The sequence below is a fragment of the Canis lupus genome, chromosome 8 (genome assembly GCF_048164855.1).
Source record: "Canis lupus baileyi chromosome 8, mCanLup2.hap1, whole genome shotgun sequence".
In the NCBI taxonomy this organism is placed as follows: domain Eukaryota; kingdom Metazoa; phylum Chordata; class Mammalia; order Carnivora; family Canidae; genus Canis; species Canis lupus.
Genome location: NC_132845.1, coordinates 49,223,903 through 49,242,772, shown reverse-complemented (window position 1 = coordinate 49,242,772; position 18,870 = coordinate 49,223,903). Strand labels below are relative to the sequence as shown.

Sequence of the window (18,870 nt, the reverse complement as noted above, 5' to 3'; positions counted from 1 at the left end):
AGATTTTATTTATTCATCATAGACATAGAGAAAGAGAGAGAGAGAGAGAAAGAAGGCAGAGACACAGGCAGAGGGAGAAGCAGGCCCCATTCCAGGAGGCCGACGCAAGACTCCATCCTGGGACTCCAGGATCGCGCCCTGGGCCAAAGGCAGGCACCAAACCGCTGAGCCACCCAGGGATCCCCCAGCTACCCTCTTTTATTTCATTTTAATTTTTTAAAGATTTAGTTTATTTGAGAGCAAGAGAAAGAGAGAGCTCAGAATGGCACGGGAGGGCCAGAAGGAGAAGGAGAGAATAGGGTGCCCCTCGTTTTAATTTGTTTTAATTTTAACTCTTCATTTCGAGATGATTCCAGACTTAGAAAAAAAAAGTTGCAAAAGTAGTACGGAGTTCCCATACAGGCATACCCAAGCTTCCCCAAATACTGACATCTTGCATAATAACCATAGTACAATGATCAAAACCAGACACTAATCGCTGATGTAATACTATTACCTAATCTACAGACCTTATTCAAATTGTTGCCAGTTGTCCCACTAAAGTCCTTTTTTCCAGTCTGGCCTCCAGTCTGGCATCCTGGTCTGGATCATTTTGCATTGCACTGAATTATTATGTTATCTATGGTCTTAGTCTCCACTCTAGGGAGCTGGGGTTATTTTGCAGACTTCCTCCACTTGACCTCCTTATTGTTATGGGCTGAATTATATGCCTCCCCAAATTCATATGTTGGAGCCCTAACCCCCAGGATCCCAGGATGTGACTGCTTTGGAGATAGGGCCTTTAAAGAGGTGATTGGATAATGATAGGATGGGACCAAGCAAGCTGACTGGTGTCCTAATAAGGAGAGGGAATTTGGGGATGCCTGGGTGGCTCAGCGGTTGAGCATCTGCCTTCGGCTCAGGGCGTGATCCTGGGGTCCTGGGATCGAGTCCTGCATCGGGCTCCCCACAGGGAGCCTGCTTCTCCCTCTGCCTGTGTCTCTCCCCTCTATCTCTCTGTTTGTCTCTCATGAATAAATAAATAAAATATTTTTAAAAAAGGAAGAAAAGGAGGGAATTTGGACACGCACAAAGAAGCACCCGGGCAGTGCATGCACAGAGGAAAGGTAGTGTGGGGACACAGTGAGAAGGAGGCCACCTGCAAGCCAAGAAGAGAAGCCTCCGGAGAAATCAGCTCAGCTGACACCTAGACCTTGGACTTCCAGCCTTCTGAACTGTGAGAAAATAAATTTATTTTTTAACCCACCTAGTCTGTTGTTTTTTATTCTGGCAGCCCTAGCTGACTAATAACACCCATTCTCTTCAATTCTTGGAAATCTGCCAATTTTTGTGGTCTTTGACCCTTTCTTCTTGCTTCAAGTCAACAGCCAGGCATCCCACACCCCTGCCCCCCCCTCATTCTATTGGCAATCATTTCTGACTCTGACCTGCCTGTCTCCCTCTTAGAAGGACCTTTGTGATTACATTCAGCCCAACTGGATAATCCAGGATAATCTCCATATCTTATGTCGAGAATCATCTACAAAGTCCCTTTTGCTGTGTAAAATAATGTATTCACACATCCTGGGGGTTCAGACAGAACATCTTTGGAGGGCCATTATTCAGCCTACTGTACCCCCTTTTATCATGTCTTCCTTCTCTGTAACCCTTCTGATCTCTTCCGACAGCAATTGATCATGTTAGCTGACATCAAACCGCCTGTTTCTCAATGCGTATGCATAAGGACTATCTGTTTGTCCAGCACTTTTTCATTCATTCACTCAATAGATCAATAGTCTTGAGTACTATTATATGCCACGCACTAAACTCTATGCTTGTGGCAAGGATTTGTATTTGCAATGCCTTTTTTAAAAATCTAATTGCTGCCTAGAGGAGATTGTGGCCTTCATTATGAATACAAGAAAATATCCCAGATGATTCCTACACCACTCCCTTGACCAAATTTATTAGAGAGAAAAATAGAGCAAAATTGGAGACCAGAAGCAGGAAAGTGGGGTGGGGAGGGATTGGCGTGGTGGCCATGTAAAATACAAGATGCCCAATTAACTTTGAAATTTCAGATGAACAATGCATAACTTTTTAGCATAAGTCTAAGTATGCCCCATACAATATTTGGAACACACTTATAATAAAAAATTTTCACTGCTCATCTGAAACTCAAAGTTAATGGGCACTCTCTATTTTTTAAGTTTATTTTGCTAAATCTGGCACCCCTTTGGTGAGAGCCCGCTACATATGTCTGTTATCTATGAGGCACCCAACACCTGAACTCATTATTTCTCCTAGAACCCTAGTGAGGGAGGGGATTGGAAACAATCTGCAGGGACATACATCCTCCAAAATCTATGGTGATCTTTATCAAGCAGCTCAACATATTTGCTTAATGGGAGTTGAAAGATAAATAAATACCGAGAAGGCTGAGATGGTTCAACATGGGTTGCTATATATTTGTCTCTTCTTAAAAACAAGAAAAAAACCAGTCATTAAGGACAATCTATTACTCAAGCAAATGCTGAAGGACCCACATGGCCTTCAAAAAAGAGGAGATGCTCTAAGATAAATTAATTCATTACATTGATGCTTCATCATCTGTGCAAGCTGTGATTTGGAGCCCTCTGGCAACAATGAGGCAACACATTCCATGTGACATTAATATCTCTGAACAGTAGGGGATAACTTGGAGAATGGAGCACCGTGTTAAAATGTAAAAGGAATTTTTTGAGGAAGAATTTCAGCAGGGAATAAGCCCTGATGTGGGAACTGAGTTTCAATGTACAACTAAGGATCACATTAAAAACACATTAGAAAAAAAAAAAAAAAAAAAAAAAACACATTAGGATGATTACAAAGAAGCTTATTGTAGCAGCTATTATTTCTTTTTATTTAAATGAATAAGGGCTTCATAAGAACCACCCTGTGGGCCACGGTGTCTAAAATCTTCTATCCCCTCTTGAAAATTTCTCTGAAATTTCTACTGACAAACTGAAGGCTTCTATGCTTAAAAGGCTGCAAGACAGGTCTGTTTTACAAAGAGCAGAGGAAGCAATCAGTTAAGGCTACCCCTCAAAAAGAAAAAACAAAAGAGAGGTTCCTTGGGCAGCCCCCATGGCTCAGGGGTTTAGCGCCGCCTTCAGACCAGGACATGATCCTGGAGACCTGGGATCCAGTCCCATGTCGGGCTCCCTGCGTGGAGCCTGTTTCTGTCTCTGCCTCTCTCTGTGTCTATGTCTCTCATGAATAAATAAATAAAATTTATATTTAAAAAAAAAGAGAGGTGCCTGGGTGACTCAGTCGGTTAAGCATCTGCCTTCAGCTCAGGTCATGATCTCGGGATCCTGGGAGGGAGTCTGCTTCTCCCTCTCCCTCTGTCCCCCCCCCCCCCACAGTCGTTTTCTCTCTCTCTCTCTCTCTCCAATAAATAAATAAAATCTTTTTTTTAAAAAAGGTCCCTGAAGCTCCTCAAACCCTTCCAAGATCACCTCTAAGACATCACTTGTTTCTGGTTATGGATACAGAGCAGAAAACCATCTTCCTCCTTGTCACCTGAAATGAGGCTCAAAGGGAGGCTGACAAGGATACTATGGAACCCTCCCTCTTTCCTTCCCACCCTTTCATTCCAGAATGCTTACTCTAGAATTTCTCCAGTAGAGATCCAAATGGAAGAGGCTGGGTCGACTTGAAGCTGGGTATGCCCAGCAAGCACACAGTCTTTGCTTAGCATGGCTACAGACGAATTAAAAGAGGTATGCTTGGGACACCTGGGTGGCTCAGTAGTTGAGTGTCAGCCTTTGGCTCAGGTTGTGATCCCGGGGTCCTGGGATGGAGTCCTGCATCGGGCTCCCCATGGGAAGCCTGCTTCTCTCTCTGCCTGTGTCTCTGTCTCTCTCTGTGTGTCTCTCGTGAATAAATTTAAATTTTTTTTCTTAAAAAAGAGAGCTATGCGTTATGCAAATCATACTACATTAATTACTACCACCCCCACCCCACCCATTATTTGCGCTGTCGGGGACCATAGGTCAACCACAGTCAGGAAGCAGATGATCCGCCTTGTGATGGATTATCAGAGGGTCAATGGTAGCCTAACCTTCCCTCACAGCGCCTATGTCATTCACATCACCTCCTCTCATTCTGCAGTCATTCTATCACCGCACATCATCACCAGAAGGGTGAGTACAGGACAGTAAAATATTTTGAGAGATTTATTACATTCATGTAACATTTATTACTGATTATAGTTATAATTGTTCTACTTTATCATTAGTGTGAATCTCGTACTGTGCCTGGTTTATAAATTAAGCTTTATCATAGTGATGGGGAGCAGAAGGCTAGCTGAGGACAAAGCACAAGCTCATACCCTGCAAACCCCACGCCCCCACTCCTGGGTGGGATGTATGTGACATTCCTCAGGTATTCCTGGATGCCCTAAAGCTAAGGGAAAGGAAGAACAAATAGTCAACTTACAGAGATTCTAGTTCTATAGACAGGAGTCCCGCCTCAGTTTACAAAATGTCTTAGTGATTTATAAGAAAAAGTATTTTTATCAATAACCTAACTTCCAAAAGGAAACTCCCAACTATCTTAATACTAATGTTTTAGTGGAAGAAAAAACAACCTTAACTTGACAATAGCAAGGCCTCCAATATCTCCTATGTCCTCTTTAGCATACAAAAATTCTTTTGAAAATCTCTCTTTTCTTTACCTACCCCAACTCCTGGGTATATAATCAACCATCCCTCACAACCTCAGGGCAGCAGCTCTTTCTGCCCATGGGTGCTGTCCCCGTGCTTTAATAAAACCACCGTTTTGCACCAAAGACATCTCAAGAATTCTCTCTTGGTCACCAGCTCCAGACCTCACCCCTCCAAACCTCCCCTATATTCTAAAACACCAATAGGGATGCATGTATAGGAAAAGACACAGCATATATGTTTTCAGTACTGTCCGAGGGTTCAGACATCCACTGGAGGGTCTTGGAAAGTATTCCCCTGGGGATAATGGGAGGGAGGGACTGCTCTGCTCTATGACTTTCTTTTTATTTTTATTTATTTTTATTTATTTTATTTTTTTAAATATTTTGTTTATTTATTAGAGACACAGAGAGAGAGAGAGAGAGAGAGGCAGAGACATAGGCAGAGGGAGAAGCAGGCTCCATGCACCGGGAGCCCAATGTGGGACTCGATCCTGGGTCTCCAGGATCACACCCTGGGCCAAAGGCAGGCGCCAAACCGCTGTGCCACCCAGGGATCCCTGACTTTCATTTTAAAAGTTATTTTTAGGACAGCCCGGGTGGCTCAGCGGTTTAGCGCCACCTTCAGTCCAGGTCATGATCCTGGAGGCCTGGGATCCAGTCCCATGTCAGGCTTCCTGCCTGGAGCCTGCTTCTCCCTCTGCCTGTGTCTCTGCCTCCCTCTCTGTCTCTCATGAATAAATAAATAAAATCTTTTTTTAAAAAAAGTTATTTTTGGAGTGCCTGAGTGGCTCAGTTGGTTAAGTGCCTGCTCAGGTCATGATCCTAGGGTTGTGGTATCCAGCCCCATGTCCAACTCCCAGCTCAGCCAGTGAGTCTGCTTCTCCTTCTGCCCCTCTCCCTGTTATGTTCTCTCTCTCTCTCAAAAAAAAAAGATCTTTTTTTTTTTTAAGGTTATCTTTATTTGGATGGGCAAATGGAATTGAAATTATGGAGGTAAGAGTAAGAGGCACCACCACTACTGACTCCCGGTCTGAACACGCACTGGGGTAAAGAACAGGTGCTCCAGCTGGAAAAGATCAGAAAGTGAGCGGGAAGAAGCTGTAAGCCTGCTTCCCACCAGATCCTCAGTTTCTCCTATTAGCAGAAACAATATTAAGCAATTCTGTCTTGAAATCATTGCATTTCGGCTCTACTGTGGAAAAACCATGCCTAAAAATTGGGTCTCTAAGCAACTCTTCACATCCTTGACATTGACACAAATTGTATGAAAGGTGTTTGGATAGATACGATGGGTTTGGGAGCGTTTCTATGTTGGCCAGAGCTGAAACAAAACACCGAGGCTAAAAATGTTATCTGTTCTTTGCTCTTGTTTAGAAGTTTGGAACACTTCCTCATCCTTCTCTCCTGCCCCCAGTAGAACACTAAGCCACGTCAATGGATTTCTCCAGAGGGATGGTGGACCTTATAGATTCCAACCTACAACTTGGCATTTTGAAATGGTGCTGTTTGAAAGAAATATTTGAGGTAGAGTGTTTCTCTGGCTCAGGAACTCTGCTTTCACCACCTTTATTTTAAGTAACTCTTCTGCCCACAATTGGTGTGGGATAATAGAGCAATTAAATTTATTTCATTGATTTTCCATTGTGACGTTTTGGGGAAAGGAAATAGCTTTGCCAAGTAAGTCCTCCTAAAATACATCAAAAAAAGAGGAAATTTAAAAATCTGAAATCATGGGAAACCCAACATAAGAGGTAGCTTTAAAGATACTGCATATTCAAAATGCAAATGAATTAAGAATTTCCATATAAAAGGTGAATTAATTAGGAGACTTTTCTTCTCCATTTATGCTTTTTTTGAACCTCTGAAACTCCAGTTACTATAGGAAATGTATGACTCTTCTAAAATGTGGAAGAAATAACTAGTAGGATACGGATCTGGGGATGAGTTTAGTACTATATCAATCAGCCTGATTCAATCAGAGAAATCACATCATAATTAGAACAAGGAAAGCAGGGGCTCCTGAGGGGTTCAGTAGGTTAAGTGTCTGCCTTTGGCTCAGGTGATGATCGTAGGGTCCTGAGATTGAGCCCTTCCTCCAACTCCCTGCTCCACAAAGAGTCTGCTTCTCCCTCTCCCCCTGCTTGTGCTCACTCGTGCTCTCTCTCTCTCTCTCTAACAAATAAAATATTTTTAAAAAATGGTAATACAGTGGATTCTTATTTTTCAAAGCAGTTATATTCTATGAATTCGCTATGAACACTTAAATTAGCAAATGTTGCACTGTGGCTTTTCCAGGGTTGGGGTCCATTGAGGCTCTGGTCACAGCATTTTCATCAACCGATCGACCCGTAAACTTGGCTTTGTGTTTCTGTTGAAGGACACCTCGTTTAATATAGTGTTGATTCATTGCCATTGAACTCTCAGCCTACAATGTTATAACTCATGTCTGAACAAAGCTTATCTACCACTGTTTTCTCCTGAAGGCACATGACAGCCTTCTTGCACTCAGGAATGCTAGACAGCACCTCACCACTCTGCTTGACGGCCTTTTTAAGCAGCGATTTCACTAATGGCACAACAATGTGGAAAAGGTGGCACGACACAGACTGTGAAAGGGACACTCGGGACGTCTGGGTGGCTCAGTGGTTGAGGGTCTGCCTTTGGCTCAGGGCGTGATCCCAGGGTCCTGGGATCAAGTCCCACATTGGGATCCCTGCAGGAGGCCTGCCTCTGCCTATGGCTCTGCCTCTCTCTCTATCTCTCTCATGAATAAATAAATAAAAAATTTAAAAATAAATAAAAAATGTTTTTAAAAAGGGACACTCATTTACAATCTGAGAGCTGTGACATGAAGGCACGGTGTCTCCAGGTTCTACTCCAGCCAGGAATATGCAAGCTGGTTGACTTAACTGTGTAGCTGCTCTGTGCATGTGCATTCCTTCAAATAATAGCAAAAGCATCTGGAGTACGAATTCTGGGGTTCCAAATAAACTTTAGCAAGCAGTTGAGTTTGAAAATATGGAATCCACAGATAATGAGAATTGACTCTATACGGAATTGTTAACGGTGAATTGGAATAAGGAGGATTTAAATAAGAGAAATCTAAAGAGTGTAGAAACAGGAGGCATACAGGACAGCCCTGCTGCCAGGACTGAGATAAAAACACACAAGAAAGACCCCTCCCCCCCTCCAGGGCATGAATCCTGACCTTGTTGGGAGGGCATAGTCCTGGCTCACTGAATGGCAAGGTCAGTGGCTATAATGCCCTGCTGGGTGGTGGCATTTACTGGAAATCTGCTCTCTAGGGCAGGCTGTTACGGGGCAGTGTCTCATTGGAGGTACTCTGCTACAAAACCACTAGGGGGGGGTGCCAACATGGGATATTGTGATTTATAATAAGAAATACATATTTGGGGGGCACCTGTGTGGCTCAGTAGTTGAGCATCTGCCTTTGGCTTAGGTCCTGATCCTGGGGTCCTGGGATCAAGTCCCGCATTGGGGTCCCCATGGGGAGCCTGCTTCTCCCTCTGTTTATGTCTCTGCCTCTCTGTGTCTCTCATGAATAAATAAATATTTTAAAAAATCTTTGCTACTTTGATAAGCAAAAATTCTATCTCATTTGATGTTTGCATTTTTTGATCAGTAGTAATGATTTTTTTAATGTGTGTTTATTGATCATTTGCACATGTTTTCCTCTTTAATTATTGTATGTTAATGTTTTTGTTCCTTACCCTTTGGGGCATAAAGTTTTAGAGAAGGCTGAATTATTTCATAAAATGTAAATAAATCTGAAACAAATAAAAGGTAGAATTTACCTTTCTTTTAAGATTTTATTTATTTATTCATGAGAGACATAGAGAGAGAGGCAGAAACACAGGCAGAGGGAGAAGCAGGCTCCACACAGGGAGTCCGACATGGGACTCGATCCCGGGTCTCCAGGATCAGGTCCTAGGCTAAAGGCAGCGCTAAACCACTGAGCCACCCGGGCTGCCCTAGAATTTACCTTTTTATGCTATTTTACTTTTTGCAATGTCAACTAAAATATTCAATATCATCTAAAATTTTACTTTAGGGAAAAAAGAATCTTAAACGTAAGTTGAAATGTGGCTTAAGATGACAGTTAAATTTTTTTTTTCATATGGCTACATCAATCTTAACATACTTGCTTCAGATTTTCCAAGACTTCATGCCCAACTCTGCTCCCATGATATTTGGATGATGATAGGTCTGTGAATTGTGAGAACTGCTCAAACATCAAAGAAAGGTCCTTTGAGTAATAGAAAAATCAGTGGGAATGCCTTCCTCAAGATCTTGAAAATTAATGGTAAATTGTCCATGGTAGTGGTTTATTTTGGTTGATTTTCTTTTATTTCCAGCTAATTATCAGTGAACAAATATTCTCAATGTTTCAGAACAGAGATTTCGAATTTACAGCTTGAAAGATGAATTCATTCATGATTTATTCTCTATTCTCTTATCCTGCTCTATTTTCCTGATGGTACTTAAAATTAATTAATATTAGATAGCTATTTGTTATCTCTCCATTCCAATGCAATGTAAGATCCACAAATGCAAAGACTCTTTTAATCACTGTAACCCTGATTCCTAGAATACTGCCTGGCATGTAGCGGACTCTCAGAAAGTATTTGTTGAATTAATGCATTCAATAATCATACACTGCATCCCAGACATCGGACTATGGAGACCTGGGATGTGAAATTGCTTACTTGGCCCATAGAGTGTCTTTAAAATGTGATACTCATTAAAACCAGATTGAAAACACTGGAAATGTTTGGAAATAAAATCTGCACATTGTGCCAGCGTATAGATTCATTATCTATCCATTCATTCATTCTCCAACCGTTTTTAGAGTCTGCGTGCCAGTTACTGGGGACAAAATAACATTGCAGACAGACTCTGTCTCTGCAGAAATGGCATTTATAGTCTATTAAGGGAGACAGACATTAAACAAATAACTACGATTGTGCTAAGTACATGGAAAAAGTACAGGTGCCTATATGAGCACTTACGACGTTTCCCTGAGAAAATGATATTTAAACTTCTACCAAAGAGGTTAGAAGTTTATCAAGGGGAAAGAAGGAAAGAACAATCCAGTGAAAGAAAACCACTTCTCAGGAAGGGGCTTGCTGTAGTAGAAGAACAAGGGAGGGGCACTGGGATGGCTCAGCCAGTTAAGCATTTGCCTTCGGCTTAGGTCGTGATCCCAGGGTCCCAGGATCGAGCCCCATGTGGTCAGGCTCCCTACTCAGCGAGGAGTTTGTTTCTCCCTCTGCCTCTGCCCCTCCTCCCATCGTGTGCATGTGCTCTCTATCTCTCTCTCTCTCTCTTTCTCTCGCTCACTCTCTCAAATAAATAAAATCTTGGGGGGAAAAAGAACAAGGGAGTCATGAGAGCTGAGGTGAAAGGAGGCCAAATCATATTTGTGGGCCATGTGAAGGATGAATGCTTTGCTTCACTCCAGGGACCACCCAAGGCTTCTCAGCAGGAGATCTGATTTCCCTGTTTAACAGACTACTCTACTGGTTGTGTTCAGAATGGTTTGGCTACAGAGGTTGCTGAGGTATGGCAGAGTCAAGGAGTGGAGATGGAGATGTGGACAGCTTTGAGAGATATTTAAGAGGTATGTATAACAACACGGATTGGAAGATGTTGGGGAAGGAGAAGTGTATGAGAAAGACACCAGTTTCCTGGCTTGAACCACTGGGCGGGTGATGGTGCCTTTACTGGGATGGGGGATGTCAAGGAGACCCTCGTTGTGGATGGAAGAAGATGTGTTCGATACGTATCTATGAATGTACATAACTGGATTACAAGTTTCAGAAACATGATAACCCTCACTATATGGGATGCACTCTGATTTTTTTAATCAACTTTATTGAAGTATGTTTTACATATAATAATATATATCCATATTACATACACAAGGAGTTGTGACAAATGCATATACCTCTGTACACCACCACAACTAAAATTAAAATTCCTATCACCTCCAAAAATTCCATTTCCCATGTGCGCTGTTAACTCCCCTCCATCAGGGGCCCCAGGCTTTCAATCATTATAGATGAGTCTGCACTGCCTAGAATTTCATGTAATTGGAATTACACCATGTATGTATTCTTTATATTTGGCTTCTCTCGGCATAATATTTCTGAGGTTCATCTATAACAAGAGTCTGCGAACTACAGTCTATAGGCCAAATATGGCCAACTGACTATTTATATAAAAGTCCAAGAGCTTAAAAAAAAATCTGAGAGCTAAGAATGGCTTTCTATTTCCAAATGGTTGGGTCAGGGGACCAGAAGAATATTTCATGATGTGAAAATTGTATGGAATTCGAAATTTAGTGTCCATCAATAAAGTTTTATTTTTTTAAAGCTTGTGTTTATTTTTTTAAATATTTTATTTATTAATGAGAAACACACAGAGAGAGAGAGAGAGAGAGAGAGAGAGAGGGACACAGGCAGAGGGAGAAGCAGGCTCCACACAGGGAGCCCAATGTGGGACAGGATCCCAGGTCTCCAGGATCACACCCTGGGCTGAAGGTGGCGCTAAACCGCTGAGCCACCCGGGCTACCCCATCAATAAAGTTTTATTGGGAGATAGCATTGACTCCTTTGCTTACATATTGTCTGTAACTACTTTCATGCTATACAGTGTTGTGCCAGAGACTGAATGGTCCCCAAAGCCTGAAATATGTACCGCTTTCCACCTGGACCTTTACAGAAAATACTGACTTTTATGGCACTCCACGTGTCTGTAGTTCCTTTTTATGGCTGTGTAGTATGGATAGGCAACAAATATTTTTCTTTTTGCTATTGAGGGACATGTGGATTGTTTCCTAATTATCCTTACTCCATATAATGCCATGATGTTTCCTAGTCTAATTCAGTTTTTCCAAATTGCGAGTCAGGACACAGTAAATTGATTTCACAACTTCTGGATTAGTTGACTGCCAGTATGAAAACAATACTGCTTTCTAGATGTTAAAGTAAAGAGTGGAGAATACAAGGTAGAGGGAGAGAATACTGTTAGAGCTGAAGGCTGAGAAAATCCAGTAAATTAAATAAATGTTGGACAGAGGAAGAAGGGTGGAGAAGAGGCAGGCAGAGGAGAGCACAAGAGGAAGAAGGGTGGAGAAGAGGCAGGCAGAGGAGAGCACAATGGAGAGTTTCATCTTGGGAAGCCAAGGAAGTCTCGGTTTTGAGAAGGAGGTGATTTGGGGCACCTGAGTGGCTCAGTGGCTGAGCCTCTGCCTTTGGCTCAGGTTTGATCCCAGGGTCCTGGGATCGAATCCCGCATCATGCTCCCCACAGGGGAGCATTTTAAAAATCTTAAAAAAAAAAGAAAGAAAAGAAAAGTAGGTGATTAACTGGATCTAATGCAGCTAAGACATATTGTGTAAAATGGATTGGGACGATGTTACTGAGGGTTAGGTGGAATGAAGCAGCTGAAGCCAGATTGAGATGAGTTGGTGGTACACATGTGATGAAACTTGAGACCATAAATGTAACTGGAGGAGGATGTGGATGTGCTTACGAGGGAGTTTTTTGTTTGCTTGTTTTTTGATGTAAAAACCACAAGAATGTTTAAAGAACACTAAAAGACAAGTATAACCTGAATTTTCAGATCAGTAAACTAAAACAGCACAAAGTTAAGCAACTGGCCCAAGTAGCTTTTCAGTGTAAAGAGCTCAGGTTTTTTTGGATCTAGAATCTGAGCTCACACTGTGCTAGTCTATGAACCAGGAAAAAGCTGGCCTATGTGTAATCCAATACTTATACTTTTGATTTAGAAGTCTACAGTCAAAAAAAAATAGCTTTATAGCCTTTTGAAGGCTTTTTGGGAGGAAAACATGATTATTCATTATCTTAGATTTGTGAATAATAAGAAACTCGCCTACATCAGATGGGTCTCTGCTCCATACAATCTGCTTATAGAGGAAAATCACAAAGCTTCAAAAAATCAACATTAGGATCTTTTAAAACTAGATGGAAACCCCACATTGATGAACAGTTTACAAGGTTTTTGTCCTGTATTTGTTGTGAGACACACAAAGACTGAAGAACTATTCAAGAGCATGCTATTCCAGGGACACCTGGGTGGCTCAGTGGTTGAGCGCCTGCCTTTGGCTCAGGTCCTGATCCTGGGGTCCTGGGATCAAGTCCCACATTGGGCTACTCGTGGGGAACCTGTTTCTCCTTCTGCTCATGTCTCTGCCCCCCTCTCTCTCTGTGTGTCTCTCATGAATAAATAAAATTAAAAAAAAATTTTTTTTAAAAGAGAGCATGCTATTCTAGGCCTTCTATTAAGGACTTTACTGGGAAAATTGTCAAAATGTGAATAGAGTCCATTGATTAGGAAGTAATATCATTAAGTTATTTAGAGATGAAAGGACATCATCTGCAACCAACTAGGAAATGATTCAGAGGGAAAAATACGTGTTTATTCATATTTATGTATTCATTTAGAAAGAACATTATAGCAAATGTGGTGACATGTTAACATTTGGGAGATTTGAGTAAAGGGTTTAAGAGAATTCTTTGTACTCTCCTTGCAACTTTCCTACAAGTCTGAAATTATGTCAAAACAAAATGAAAAATGAAAGGGTGATGAGAAATCGTATCTTGGCAAACTTCCTTGGATACCAAAATATAGGTGACATAAGAAAATTCACAGGTTTTCTCATTTAGGTCAGAATTAATGTAAAGAATGTTAATGCCTGATAACACAAAAAAAGAAAACAGGTACCGCATGCCTCCTGATGAGGAGAACCACAGCCGTCTCTGAACAGGTCCCCCAGAACTTCAAACCTGAACCTGATTAAGCTTTAGATTCAATTACCAATTTGCAGGAAATACAGAGACCAGAAGAAAATCCAGACTAAGGAAAATTCTAGAACAGTGGCCTGATGTCTTCAACAAATCAAATATAAAAGGAAAAAAAAAAAAGATTTGGAAAACCTACAGATTAAAAGAGACTATACATACATATACATATGCATATATATGTATATGGAGAGACTATGTATAAAGAAATTGGGTATATATTGCTGTAAAGGTCAGAAAGTGGTTATTTTTTTCTTGGGGTCAGGGAAGCTGGGATTGTTTCAGGCAGGGGCTCCTAGAGGATTTATGTGATGTCTGAGAAGCTTTCTCTCATAGAGGGGACTGTGCTTACTGATGTTAGTCAAGAACAATTCATTTCTTTTAAGCTGTTTCCTATATTTTAACAATAAAACTTGGGTTTTAAAATATTTATTAATTTATTTAAATTCAGCTTGCCAGGATATATTCTAATACCCAGTGCTCATCTCATCCTGTGCCCTCCTTAACGCCGGTCACCTAGTTACCCTATCCCCTTTCCCACCCCCACTTCTAACTCTGCTTATGAATTCTGCCAAACTAACCAAGCAAGGTCTCAGCGTTGCCACCTCAAGTCGTCTTTAGGAACTGCAGACTTCTTTCCAAAATTGCCCGGTAAAGGTAAGGTTTTAAAAATTATTGAAACCTATTTTTTACAGGCAATTTACTTAACTTTTTTTTAATTCATAAGAGGAATGCATACAAAAGGCAAAAATTCAGATAGTATAGAAGAATATAAAATGGGATATTGCCAATTTCTTTTTCCTTATCTCAAAACCCCTACTCCCATTCCATAGAAGCTTTCACCTTTTACTTTGTAAAAAATATCTTTGTATCTGTTTCTTAATTTAGAAAGAATCTATTGTTCCCTTACTCTAAAAGTGGGAAATTCATTGCCGCCTGGCTGGCTCGCCTATCCTCTCCACCTTCTGATTTTTGTTAATTTTATTTCTTCTAGAGATAAAAGTGAATACCCTTTATACCCTTAAAGATCACATTGCAAACTTTGAATCTTGATTTAGACCTTTTAGCGAGTATTTACTCATACTCTGAAATGAAGTTGAAGACATTAGTAATTCCATTTTTATTCCTACTCACCTTGCCTCTTCCCTCCCACTTTTTTGTAATTTATTAATTTTATATTGCCGTGGTGAATAGTAAATACATTGTCCATAGGTGTCGCTTGGTTGATTCAAAAAGTTAGAGGTTAAAAGCAACATCTACAATATGGTTATTTAAATGTCAATCAGGGTGCAACAAAAATCCTGTGAATGGACTCAAAGGGAAAAATAACCACATTTTTTTTTTTACATTTTTTTGCTTATGAATCAGGAAAAGATCTGTATCAGACCTTTTTTTTTTTTTTTTTTTTTTTTTGCCTATGAATCAGGAAAAGGTCTGTATCAGCATGTATAAGCCAAATGTTCTCACAATGAGTGATTTCATGCTTTGGCTTCCTACAGTATTTTTTTTCTCATATGTCTGTACTAGCTCAAAGAACACTGCATAATAATTTATCAGCGTACATATCTGTCCAACCACAAGGCAAATAGTTTTAACTTATTTTGCTGTGTGGTGTCACAGACAGACTTTATAAAAGGAAAGCTTTGGATATTTTTCCCCCAGACAAATGCACTCGAATACAAAATTTGGTGTATAGTTTCAGGAGTTTCACAGGCCTTCCTCTGGGTCCCAAAGTAAAAACCTCTGCTCTAAACAGAGTTTCTTTAAAGGCAGAGATAGTGTCTTATTTTTGTATTCCCAGCACCTAACTGTTCAAGATGGCAGCTAACAAACCTATTTGGGTAAATATTAGTATGTGTTGCTGAAGCCAGCATTATTTGGGTAAATACTAAATGAATTATGCCCACTTTTTCACATGGGAATAATTTTCATGTTTTAAAGTTTACTTTTAGGATAGAACAGGTTAGTTTCATCTCTCTAGTTTCCATGCCATATAATCTACTTTATAATGTAATGGGCAGATACTTGGAGGTGGCTTTAGAAATTATGAATTTTTTAAAATTTATTTATTCATGAGAGACACAGAGAAGCAGAGACATAGGCAGAGGGAGAAGCAGACTCCCTGCAAAGGACCTGATGCAGGACTTGATCCCAGGACCCTGGGGGGGATCACAACCTGAGCTGAATGCAGATGCTCAACCACTGAGCCACCCAGGTATCCCCGAAATGATGAATTTTTAATGATTCATGCTGAGATGCTCAGGGGTGAAACATATTGATGTCTACAACTTTTAAGTCTATCAGAACAGAAGATATACTGATGGATAGATAGATGCTTACGTAAGAAAGCAAATATGGGGAAATGCTCATTGTAGAATCTAAAAAGTGGACATGTGGTTGTTCACTGTACGGTTGTTTTTCCCAAATGTCTGAACATTTTCATAATAACTTGGAAATAGTGATGTGTTTTGCTCAAGCAGAGGTACATTCAACGTGAGACCTTGGAAGACATCATAAATCTATCTTTCCTTCTGTTGGCAGAACTCAGAATCTGAATAGTTAGTTCCCTTGGTTCGCTCTGAGCCAGCGGCACACAAGGCTTCCTTTGGTAGAAAACAATTTTATTAACGTAGCTGGGCAGTTTACCAAACACGAGTTAGCGCGAAACATATTAATTACTATACTGAAACCCCAGCTGTTTACACAAATTTCAGAAGAGATGTGCACAACAGAGGAGGGGAAAGGGGATGGTTTTGCGGCTGTAATGTCATCAGTCTTTGGGGGTAGTGGTGTTTTGTTAAGATTTTATTTGCTTGTTCATGAGAGACACAGAGAGAGGCAGAGGGGGAAGCAGGCTCCCTGCAGGGGACCTGATGCGGGACTCGATCCCGGGACCCCGGGGTCACGCCCTGAGCTGAAGGCAGACGCTCAGCCACTGTGAGCCCCCTAGGCGCCCCTCTGGTGAAGTGTTTTACTGACTGCAAACGTGGTAGGCTCGTCTGTTGCAGCTTTCCTCATTAGCGCAATATATTAAGCAAATGCATGGCCTCTCCCATTCGTCAGACACACATCACGATCATACCGCAGAGGTGGAGGCGGTCACGGAGGCAGTGTGGGTAGTGGACAGGTGCCGCAGTCAGGGTGCCTGGGTCTGGACGCCCCCCTAGACGAGCACCGGGAAATGGATAACGATCTCTCCATCACAGGGCTGTTGCACTATAAAGGGGAACAGGAGCAACTATCATCATCATCAATCATCATCATCACCTGACAAGCCCTAAGTACGGCTTAACATAATGGAAGAAGCTGCACCAGTTGTCTCAACGCCTCTTCCGCCTGGAATTCTGCGGTAAAAGATCGGAGACAACTACCCCGCCTTGCACAAGCACCTCTTTCGGTGCGCGCATCCCTGGGGAACCTCATCCCTGAACCGTACCCCCCCTCCGCAAACCCCTCGGCACCTTGCAAAGTGCAGATCCTGCGCATGCGCTGCGGTGCTCGCCGGCCCCGCCCCTCTGTGGCGCATGGCCTGTTCCATTCCCGAGGGAGGTTGACAGTGGGGAGCCCTTGGAAGCCTGGGCCTGAAGCACAGGTGCGCTCACTGGCATTTTCCAGCCTCTCAGTACGGGAGTGCTCACTTGTGGTTATTATGTGTCTGCCCCGACGCTTGCGCCGGGTTTCTGAAAATTTGGGGCGGCCCCACCGTGCGTCCCCCCCCCTCTACCTGGAAACGTTAGGACTGGCCGGCGTGACGGCCGCGTACGGAAGCCCGGAGGGCCCCCCCGGAGAGGCCCCGCCCCCCGCCTCCCCGCGACCCGCAGATTTCCCACCGCGCGGCGACGCCAGGCGGCTCCTCCTCGTCTCCGCCCCGCCGGCCGCGGCCGCGGGGGGACGTCAGCGCTGCCAGCGTGGAAACCGCGGCTGGCCGCGGGAGGCGGAAGTAACGCTCGGGCCGCGGGGGCCTCCACTGGGCTCTGCCGCCGCCTCAGCCATGGACGCGTCCCTGGAGAAGGTCCGTACTCGGGCTGGGGGGTCGCGCTGCGGCCCGGGAGCCCCCCCCCCCGCCTCCCCCCTGCACCCGCCTCCGGGGCGACTGTTTCCCGGTCGCGAGCTGCCATTGTGACCGGGGAGGGGGGCGCTCACCGGCCGTGCCGGGGGCGGCCTGGCGGCGGAGGCCCGGGCACGTCACGGTCCCCGTGGGCGGGGGGAAGCGCGGCCGCTTTTGCCCCGGGGCCGACCTTGGGGCCTGCGCGAGCAGCCCCAACAGCTCGCGGCCCCGGGAGAGCCTGCACAGGAGCCCCGGTTGTCTCGGAGCCAGCTGCAAGCTTGTAGGTTTTCAGTGGTCTCCCAATTTGCAGGGGGGGGGGGGATGGTGGAGACTGAACTTCAGCGTGACCAGGAATCCTCACCCGGGGGCCCCAGATCTTCGCCCCTAGGGTCGGAACCCGTGGGGGCGGGACGGTTTTGCAGATTCTCTCGCCCCCTGGTCCCCTCCCCTCCCCTCCCCCACGTGATTCTGACGCCGCGGTTTGGGAACAGCTGGGAGCCCCCCCCCCCACCCGCTTCCGCGGGGTCACGGAGGGGTGCGTCTTCTGTAGATGGGGAATTGCGTTTGGCGGGGTTTTGCTGCTACTCCAGCAGCTCGTGGCGCACCCCACCCCCCACCCCCCACCCCCGGCCCGGCCCGGCCCTCTCCGAAATCCACAGATAGCCACGATTTCCTGTGGTTCGCCGTGGGGAAGCAGCAGCGTGATGTCTGTACCTGGCTGACCGCTTTGGGCAAAGCGGAGGCGGATCCTCCTAGTCCTCCTGGATGCTTAGGGCCCGTAGATGAGAGAGAACCAGGGCTTGCATCCCTTTACGGAGACCTGTCTTCGGAACCTGGCGTTCGGCCTTCCCTTCAGGCCCTTCTCCCTCTTCAAGTTTGGGGAGTCTGCTTGTGCAGACCCCGGGGGTTTCTTTTAATGCATGTAGAATTCCGGAGCAATGCTAGCTTTTTTGTTTGTTTGTTTGTTTGTTTAAGATTTTATTTATTTACTCATGAGAGACCGCGCGGAGAGAGAGAAGCAGAGGCACAGGCAGAGGGAGAAGCAGGCTCCGCGCAGGGAGCCCGACGTGGGATCAGATCCGATCCCGGATCTCCAGGGTCACGCCCCGGGCTGAAGGCGGCGCTAAACCGCTGAGCCACCCGGGCTGCCCAGGGCTAGCGTTTTAAGGTGGCTATATGTTGGTTTTGAACGGGCAGAAATGACATACTTTGTCTTTTCTTTTCTTTTCTTTTCTTTTCTTTTCTTTTCTTTTCTTTTCTTTTCTTTTCTTTCTTTTCTTCTTTTT

At 43.7% G+C, this 18,870-nt stretch overlaps 1 protein-coding gene and 1 long non-coding RNA gene across 4 annotated transcripts in view; both read left to right on the top strand.

The window, feature by feature from the left end:
* The first annotated feature begins 3,646 nt into the window (after positions 1–3,646).
* On the top strand, positions 3,647–6,852 carry LOC140637629 (uncharacterized). The gene is made up of 3 exons (XR_012034696.1): positions 3,647–3,743; positions 4,016–4,166; positions 6,065–6,852. It is a non-coding gene; the product is annotated as an uncharacterized lncRNA (long non-coding RNA).
* Positions 6,853–17,361: 10,509 nt separating this feature from the next.
* The window catches only part of PDXDC1 (pyridoxal dependent decarboxylase domain containing 1), a 52,242-nt gene continuing 50,733 nt past the window's right edge, over positions 17,362–18,870 (top strand). For 2 of the 3 annotated variants that reach the window (XM_072835866.1, XM_072835868.1), the window contains exon 1: positions 17,362–17,548. In XM_072835866.1, the coding sequence (XP_072691967.1) occupies positions 17,528–17,548 (21 nt within the window). In that variant the 5' untranslated portion in view covers positions 17,362–17,527. Of the gene's footprint in view, positions 17,549–17,723; positions 17,865–18,870 lie in introns of those variants that run through there. The other variant, XM_072835869.1, reaches the window with a different exon arrangement.